Raw genomic sequence first — 10308 nt, 5'->3', positions numbered from 1 at the left:
TGCAAAAAAATACCGATTTAAAAAAAAATCTTAACACGATTTCATTAATTGGGTGTAAAAGAGCAGAGTTTCACCTTTAATTTCTGTTTTTAACGAATGTTTTATGATTTTTTTTTGCCGAGATATTCATTAAAGCAAAATCGAGCTATTGACTTTGAACGTTTATACTAGTGAAAAAATGATCGCACAATAATCATTAAAAAACCAATTTAAAGAGAAAAGTTAGTGTAAGTGCAGGATGGGACTTTGTTGCTAGTAAGTAATATTAGTACATAGAGTAAAAATGTGTATGTATATAAAATAGAAAAATCATAGCGTTCAGTTATTGATAATGATTAAGTTTGTATTCGAAATAAAATTTTGAAAGGGAAAATTAAACGAAAGTATTTTCTTTTGTATATGTACACACACACACATAAGTTTAATACAAAAATGTCGAGGCTACAATAGTTTTCAAACTGGAAGCGATTATATTTTACAAATGGTAGGGCTGAAATTTCGCGCGCTCAGATACGGCAAAATAACAAGTGATAACATAATACATCATATTTATATGATAATATCGTGAAAAGAGCGCTATTCATAGGAGCACTTTTATCACTTGTGACTTTGCCGAACCTGATCGCGCGAAATCTCAGCCCTATTATTCGTGAAATGTTATCTTCTAACTTTTATCTCGAATAATCACATTATTCTATATTATTATATTAAGCTTTGTGGATTAAATAAAACTTAGAAAATAGTACAATAACACAAATAATTTTATATTTAGCAGAATTACAAATCATTATATAATTGTGTATATATTAATGTATAAAAAAATAGTGACAATTTTAAAAAGAGACACACTTTTAGGAACATTTAACACTTAAGAAGTATCCGCCCGTTGGTGCGATGCAAAGAATCTACGAAAAATTGCATAAAATTCCCGATTCAAATATTGTTTTAGAAAAAGACACAAAAGTTCTCATGCCTATTTATGCAATTCAGCATGATCCGATTTATTATAAAAATCCAAATGCATTTGACCCGGATCGATTTCTTGATGAAAATAAAAAGCATGATAAAGAGACATATCTTTTAGCGATGGACCACGAATCTGTATTGGTAGTATATTATATTTAAACAGATTAATAAAATATTTAATAATTGAGCAACATTTATATAAAATATGTTGTAACATATATTATTTTGCTATATGCATATATTTTTTATATGCATATTAAAAAGTCTTTCATCTTTTTAAAACATTGTAATATATGCTTACTTTATAGTGTATAAAACTTATTAATAGTGTATACTTTTCATATAACTTTTTATTTTTGCATTATTATAAACAGGAATGAAGTTTGCTTACATCTAAACAAAAGTAGGTCTTGTTACTCTCATGACGAATTATAAAGTGGAGTTAAGTGAAAAGACTGATATTCCCTTACAGTTTGACCCGACTACTCTTACATTGACAAGTAAATCTGAAATATGATTAAGGATTCGTCGTCGATTACAAGAATAGAAAGTAACTATATGATGAAAATATTAATTAATAAAGATATAAAAAGAAAAAATGACAATTATATATTGATTATGTATATATATCATTAATTCACGAATAAGATACATATTGTTAAAAATATTTCATCTATATCAGAGTTTGATTAGTTGTCCAGATAAAGATAAATGAATATTTATGGCACGCACATGATTCTGACATAATTCTATAGCCTTAATATATTCTATTATTTATTATACGATCTTAATATACATTTAATTTTACAACCCAAAATATCATCAAAATATATTTAAAAATTTTTTATATTAAAATACATTTATGTACATTTTAATATTTTTATTAAAACTTGTACATTTTATAATAATGTTAACTAATATTAAAAAGTATTTTGGGAACTGCTCCTATATCGTTTGGATACTCTTCTGCCAAACTTTTATTTGGTACATAATGAGTGCCTTCGAATCTAGAAAAATGTCGTCCTATCTCTATATTATCAATCCACTGTGGTACACATATCAACATGTCATCTAAAATAAAAGAGATGTTTTATGTTGTACAGATTAAAGATAATAGAAAATATATACATATAATACATACAAGAATGCTACTAATATTCGTACCTTGTGCTATGTAACATAATTTATCATTCTCAGTGAGAATTATGTAGTGCGCTTGATTAAGTTGTTTACATCGATGGATACAAATATTCTCATTTTCATCGTATTCGTCCAAATATATAAAATTCATATAATTGCTTATATCCATTGACACAGCTTCACATTTAAAATGCCAATCTATTATTACGCCAAAGTGAAGTCTGTCTATCTCAGGTGAAGAATTTATGCGACGATGTTTTACAATCATACCAATCGCAAATTTTATTTCTTTATTCCTTATTTTTGGTTTTGTTCTTACAATATCAGATCTAACCTGCGTGCATGTGCGTGTGCGTGGAAAATATAATAGCTGAATATAATCATAATTTGTTGAATTGTTTCTAAATTAATTAATGTAACAATTCAACACCGAAAAAATCATATTCTCATTTTAAGAATATACCACTTATTTTTAGAATATCTTCCTCTAAAATAGGCGCCAAGAGGATTTTCTTAACTAAAGACAAAAATCCTCTAAAAAGTAGAAAAGTATTAGATATTCTTAATATGTAAGAATTTATACACTTCTAGTTTGAGGCTTTCGTGGCCATTAGAATTAGAATCTAAACTGGAGACTTCTGGAAGGATGCCGCGTGATTAAATAGCGTAATGCACGCAATGACGTTTCGCAAACGTTGCAGTTTGCATTTTCAGGGCTAAGAGCCCCGATACTGAACTCTCTTGGGTTGGGGTTCTTATATCTTGCGAGAGGTTTTGTTATCTACAGGAAAAATATACCGTTATGCCCTCTAGTGGTGTGAGCGCAAATAGGGTTTGTATGATACAATTTAAGAATATTTTCTTTATTTCATGTACTATTCTTAACAAAAGATCATTAGAGGGGAATATTCTGAATTTTTTAGAATATTTTATTAGAGGAAAGCTTTAGAAGGAATTCTTCTAAAATAGAGAATACAATTTTTTCGGTGAAGTTATACATTTCGCTATAAAAAAAACAGTACATTAGAAATAGAAAAAAAATTATGAAATTTCGAATGGTTATAACACAATTAATAATTATTGTATTAAAGCATTGATCTATATATTAACTGGATTGCTGAAGGCGCTTCTGTCGGTGTACCCAATTTGAAGGTCTGCCATCTTAGAGGGAATATTGGAAATGTTAGACTGTGTGTGTGCATAAGTCTTGTACATGTAACATGTGAGTGAAGTTGTCAACTGTATAAAAATGTAAAATCTTACTTCTCGAATAAACAAAAATATTTTTAAGAGGTTACATCTTCTTTTAAAACGGTTTAAAATCCATAAAAAACAAAATTGTTACAATTTTATAATAATACAATTATTTCAAAATGTAAAAAGTTTATTCTTTTAAGCATTTTCCTAAGTTATTTCTAAATATATAATATATAATGATCCAGTTAGTAGTTTAATAAAATCTAATTAGTAATTTAATTTAAAAAAAAAACACTAAACTGAATTTAATAATTTGAAAATGGCACGTCAGATTCCAACATTCTCTCTAACATGGCGCCGCTCAATTGGGTACATGTTCTTGACTCGAAAACAAAAGGCATCAGCAATCCATATAATATATAGATCAGTGTATCGAAGTGATTAAAACACGAAAATGAAACTTTTAATACTAATTGCATGAAATGATTAATTTTTTAATAGCGACTGATAAAATAAAGAATCGATTAATAAAAAGTCCACTTCAATAAATTGTAGTCGTGAATTAATGGTACACAAAGCGGATAAAAAAATATGAATTTTATTATCATCCGCTATTGAAAAACTAATCATTCAATGTAGTCAGTATTAAAAATTTCTCAAAACAGATTTAAAGCTTTATTTTCATTTTTTAATCACCTCGATATGATAATTTTTAACTGCATTATAAGCATTTGAAATCGTTATTTGGTTTAAAATCAAATTCTACGATAATGCATTTTGAAGGGAAAAATTTGAACTTCCAAGTACTTGTTATCCCATTGAACTCAGTTGATTCACGCCATGCAAATCATTAACTAGACTTTCTATTAATTAATTTTGCAGATCTTCATTGTCATCTGCCATTAGAAAAATAATCTCACACAATCAACATTTAAAGTTTCTCAATATACAAATTTCAAACTTCATTTTTGGTTTTTAATCACTTCGATACTGTGAGAGAGAGTGTGTGTGTGTGTGAGAAAAAGAGAAGATGCATTTGTTTTATGTACGCGTGATTGGTGTGTACGTATGATTGATGCATGATTGGCAGCGAAATGTGCGACGCGCGTATGCATACATGAGAGCGCGACATAAGTTCGCGACAATTAAATAGCAAAAAAATATATTATGACACATCAGGAGAAGACATTAAGACATTAGTGTGTGTGCAGTTTTATCGCGAGGTTTCTTTTTGAGGTGATTTAATTTTCCGTTTGATTAGTGTCCCTTTTCTTTCGGGATAGTTTAACTATTTAATAGATAACAAGAAAATATTATCCCACAATACCATAATTATTGATTATGTTATAAGCATTTAAAATTTCACAAATTTGTCCTATTTGTCCATTTTTTTAACGAACGATATAGATAACTATAATTTGTGTAATATTTTTACATATTATTATATGAATATTAGTTTATATTATAAGATGCTCGATAAGTTACCTTTATTGGTCCTGTAATATTAATAGATTCGTTTTCTATTATTGCTCTTATAATATTTAATTCCCACGGGTATTTTTCATCAATCTCTGTTATATAAAAGATATACTCATGTATTAAAAAACCTATTACCTAGAAAAACATATGTTAAAAAAATTTTAATTACAGATATAAAAATGAAAATGTTTATTACTTTAATTCTTTGTTTATAAAATATATTGAGTCTTTTGATGGAAACAATTTTATAACAATTTGCATATTTTTAGGAAAAATTAAAATTTTTATCAACAAATTACAAGTTTGTAAAAATGATAGAAATTAATGATAAGTTGAATAAAGATGTAATAAATTATAAAAACTATTTACAAGTTTCTACAACTTTTTACGAACAAGTAATACAATCAATAGAAATAAATTATCGTAAAAACCACAACTATTAACAACTTTTTAACAATAAGTTAATTTATGAATAATTACATGGTTCAAATTTCGTAGTTTAAACATAAAAATTATATGTTTTGTACATAAAAATTATATGTACACATAATCAAAAAGTTGTAGTTAAAATAAAAAGTAAAAAATAATAAAAAATATTGTTGATGAATAATAGTAAATTATATTTTCTTTTAGAATTTTTGCATGAAAAATTATAAAATGATTTCCACTGTAGTCATGGACTTAACGTATTATTTAGATCAAGATCTAAATTGATTGTTATTTTAATTAATTACTAAAATTAATAAAAAATATGTATAAAAACTATATGTAAAAAATTACCAACCTCTACATAACTAGATAGATCTTTACGAGATAAAGATGTATATCTCCCTGTAACAATATCATAACGATCTATAAAACCTTGGTAACCTTTGACTATAAAAAAATCTGCATTACTCAAATTTTCTGTATTATCACTGAAAATAATAAAACATACGTCTATATATATGACTTATATGTATATGATGATTCAAAAGAGGCCATAAGATGATGCCATTGGTTTGACCTTGGATAGTCATCTGAAGGTCACGTGAAGGTCATTTTTAATTTCTTAAATGGAACCTTCTACTTTTTCATCCTCATTAAACAATTATACATATATATATATATATATGCATGGTGTCCGAGAATGAATAATTGGTTTTAGTCGATTTTTATAAACAACACAAACTAAATATCAATATGAAATTTTTAGTAATAATCACTTAAACAGTTTCTTTACCTATTTAGTACATTACGATATATCCAATTAACGGCATGACACATCTCATAAGTTCAATACTCTTTATATTCTATGCTAAATCCGAATATTAAATCAGAATATCTATTTGTTGCAATTGTTTTTATGATTCTATTCCTAAGATCACATAATCTCTGATTTTTCACACTATGCAAAACATTTTTCAAGTTTCTCCATAAGAAAACTCCCTAAACTGTCGTTGGACAAAGTTAATTCCCACACCGAAAAAATTGTATTCTCTATTTTAGAAGAATTCCTTCTAAAGATTTCCTCCAATAAAATATTCTAAAAAATTCAGAATATTTTCCCCTCTAATGATCTTTTGTTAAGAATAGTATATGAAATAAAGAAAATATTCTTAAATTGTATCATACAAACCCTATTTGCGCTCACACCACTAGAGGGCAGAACGGTATATTTTTCCTGTAGATAGAAAACCTCTTGCAAGATATAAGAACCTCAACCCAAGAGAGCTCAGTATCGGGGCTCTTAGCCCTGAAAATGCAAACTGCAACGTTTGCGAAACGTCATTGCGTGCATTACGCTGTTTAATCACGCGGCATCCATCCGAAAGTCCCCAGTTTAGACAATTCTAATGGCCACAAAAGCCTCAAACTAGAAATGTATATATTCTTATATATTAAGAATATCTAATACTTTTCTACTTTTTAGAGGATTTTTGTCTTTAGTTAAGAAAATCCTCTTGGCGCTTATTTTAGAGGAAGATATTCTAAAAATAAGTGGTATATTCTTAAAATAAGAATATGATTTTTTCGGTGTATGAATTTGCAATAATGCATTGTTACTACAATCGAATAATGTTGCATATAAGAATAATTTTGTTTCTGATAGATAAATATCAAAAACATATGAACACATAAAATACAAAAAAATTGAACTTAAATGTTTGTAATAATTTTTTTATCTAAAAAATATTATATTATAAATTTACATCTAATAAATTATATACACTGGGCAACAAAATTATCGCAGAAGTGTGGTCTTCCACACATCAAGTGTGGTCTCTGGAAACTTTGTGTCTCTGAAACACCAAATGTGTACATGATTCCTTGCTCCTGCGGAAAAGTATGCATAGGAAAAACCGAAAGAAAGATTAGCACACGCATTAGAAAACACCAACGGTGTACTAAGCACGGCCATTTTCATCAATCAGCCTTAGCTGAACACTGGATGGAGACAGAACACTCGGTACAATACGACAAACCAACCAGACTAGCCTCCTCACAAAGCTATTTCGTTAGAAAACATCGGGAAGCATTAGAAATTCTAAAGCATTCTAACAACCTCAATCGCGACAAAGGCTATCATACAAGCCCTATTTGGCACACTGCCCTTAATTTGCGCCCTCTAGAAGACATAACGGAATATTTTCCAGTAAATAAAAAACCTTTCAAAATATAAGGACCCCAACCCAAAAGAGCTCAGTATTGGAGCTCTCAGCCCTGAAGATGCTAACTACAACGTTTGCGAAACGTCGGCATTACGCTGTTCAATCACGCGGTATCCATCCGAAAGTCCTCTGTTCTGTCCTCTGATCTGTGATCCTTGTTTAATGAGGATAAAAATGTGCAAATCGAAGATTTATGTTATCTCAAAAATAAAATCATAAAAACAATTGCAAGAATTACGTCAGATATTCTGGATTCAATATAAAATATGAAGAGTATTGAAATTAGCACATATCTAAATATAAAATTGTAATAGTAATTAAGCCTATACCTAAAATCCCTAATCAATTACCATGATTACATCTATCTTTGTTTATTTATAAAACGAGAAGTCAGTCTTCCTTCGAACCTTTTCGAGTTAAGTTATATTAGCACCGAAAAAAGTTTATATTAGTTAAATCCAATTTTTTAATTACGCATCTTAACATTTATTCCAAACACTTTTACAAAATAGATAATAAAACTGTTTGAGTTGCTAATTATTACTAAAAGAAATTATGCAATATTGAAAACAAGACAAATTAACAAATTTTTAAATTAAATACACACTATTTTGGTGTCCATATGATGGCAATACGATAATATAAGATATCTTCTCCTATTTCTTCTTTCTTCAGAACGCAACGTATGCCAAGTCTTCTGGCTATGATATGATATATAATAGGTAGTATAAACTCATCAAAACATTTTGACAACTATATTAATATAAAATTAGGTTAATAAAATTTTGTTGAACATGTTTTTGTTTTATAAGATAAATACATAGTTATGCTCGCACAGCGCACTATAATTATACAAACTATAATTATAAATTTAACATAATTAATAGTAACTTACGATATATATACTAATTTCTTTTAGACCTAATTTCGTCAATAGTTTCTCTAAGTTATAATCACTCGAATGAGAAAAAAAATATTGGTTAAGTATGCATATAATTTGCCTTGCTTCTGTCTCATCCCAGAAATTATCGTCGATCTCATTGTTTCTCCAATCAGAAAATTGATCAGAAGATATCGAAAGTATTGAATGCGCAGGATATACTGTTTTAAGGTGAGATAATATTTTTTTCATAATAATATCAAAACACATTTTCATACCGGAAGTAGATATATGTGGTTCAAAATATTTTACTACAATAGTAAGTAGCTGTTCTAAAAGCTGCTTTTTTTTTGGCATATTTATAAATTTATTCCGCTTGTACATTAATCGATATTGTTTTAGACATCGAATAATTATGCCAAAGTTATATGTATTTGTTAAATAGCAACCGGGTTTCCTAAAATATATTTACACATTTAGAATGCACAAAAACCGCATTAGGGTAAAGTAGCCTAATATGAGAAGGGTTCTTAATATAAAACCCCAATTATTTTATAAATACGACCATTCTTCTTTAAATGTTACTATCTCATGTTGGTAACAGATAATCGTGAATATGTAAATGACAGCAGCGGAGCGCACGTGTACGAACGTGTGTATGACGATTTTGTTAACGACGCTAAAGAAAGTTCTTGAATGTGCTACTTATAAGGGATGTAAACAACATAATTTAATAGCTTGATGTTCATTTTTAATACGTTATTAATGTCAAATGCAACAATTATATCTTGGTGTTTGATCATTATTTTGGATATCTTACACGCATAATCTTATCATAAATGATTTATATAGTTCCTAATATGAGATGCTAGAATGTTTCTAATATGATATGTATCTCATTTCTCCCTTCTCTCCCATAAGCAATAGAATGAGTTAAAAGTGTAAATTTCAATTTTTTTCTATTTTTTATGTTGGTTATTTTATTTTGAAACATTTAAAACTTTATTTATCTTTTTGTGTGCTCTTTGTTGGGATAAATTTTTATTTGAATCTTTAAGATATGTTATTTTAATTTTATAGATACAAGATATAAAAAAATATTTCAAAGATATAATTTTTTTCTGCCAAAAAGTAAAACTTTCGCTTTTCGTTCTAGTACAGTTCTATAGCATTTAACTAGTAATAGAAAGTGCCTGTAATGTTACATTTATGTAATTATAATTAATAAAACAATTTTTAATTGAGAGTATGTTTTTTTTGTTTTTAATTTTCTAATATAATGCTCGATCCACACTATCAGTCCGCTCTCGCTGCGCTCACAGTTCGCTCCGATTAAATATTCTTCCATTGTTTATAACACACGTATACACACTATGGTTCACGCTCAAGTTTCGGTCCGCTCTTGCTCCGGCAACGATCAATTCGAAAATATATTTTACCACCGTCATCATTTCACCGTATCATTTCAAATACATATACCAGCACTCAATCGAAAATATTTAACAAATTTATCCACATCATCTACCAAATGGAGGTACAATGTAAAATATTCTCTTTCAATTTTTCTCTCAATTAAACTAAGATAAACCCACATTGATCTTTTTCTCATCTTTCTTTTTGTTTTACACTCTTCATTTTCTCTAGTTTCATCGTCCAATGCCACAGATATTATGATTAGTTCTTCATCAAAAAATAGCGCTATTTTTTCGCTAAAAATTTATTGAACTTGACGATAAAAAGATACAACTGATCATCTTGGATCGCATCAAGAGTGAATCGCGTCTGGACCGTGAGCGAAGCGAGAGCTGATCGACAGTGTAGATCGAGTCTAAGACCATCTCATATTAGGACACCTTTTTCAAAATAAACGAATCTTTCAAATCTGAAGAAAAATCATTGTAGCAAATAAAATACACATTGGAAACCTTTAATGCTTTATAATGATAAAACTTGAATGTATCTATAAAATACTAACTATAAAACTATATAAAGTTT

The 10308-nt window shown here is 28.2% G+C and overlaps 1 protein-coding gene across 1 annotated transcript; it reads right to left on the bottom strand.

The window, feature by feature from the left end:
* Positions 1 to 1876: 1876 nt before the first annotated feature.
* Positions 1877 to 8170, bottom strand: LOC140676014 (F-box only protein 21-like). Its single transcript, XM_072910642.1, has 6 exons — positions 8167 to 8170; positions 8041 to 8134; positions 5567 to 5699; positions 4789 to 4917; positions 2131 to 2440; positions 1877 to 2037 (listed from the first exon to the last, which is right to left on the bottom strand). Exons 1-6 carry the CDS (start codon positions 8168 to 8170, stop codon positions 1877 to 1879), a joined length of 831 nt encoding a protein of 276 aa, XP_072766743.1.
* Between the last annotated feature and the right edge of the window lie 2138 nt (positions 8171 to 10308).

The sequence above is a fragment of the Anoplolepis gracilipes genome, chromosome 1, assembly GCF_047496725.1.
Source record: "Anoplolepis gracilipes chromosome 1, ASM4749672v1, whole genome shotgun sequence".
NCBI lineage: Eukaryota > Metazoa > Arthropoda > Insecta > Hymenoptera > Formicidae > Anoplolepis > Anoplolepis gracilipes.
Note: the sequence above shows the minus strand (reverse complement) of the source record. Positions and strands in the feature narration are given on the sequence as shown.

Excerpts from the sequence above, each read along its gene's own strand:
- LOC140676014 (XM_072910642.1), bottom strand. Across the intron at positions 5,700-8,040 it reads ATCATATGGACACCAAAATA|TGATAATACAGAAAATTTGA; the intron begins GTGTGTATTTAA and ends TATTATTTTCAG. Across the intron at positions 2,441-4,788 it reads ATATTACAGGACCAATAAAG|GTTAGATCTGATATTGTAAG; the intron begins GTAACTTATCGA and ends ACATGCACGCAG.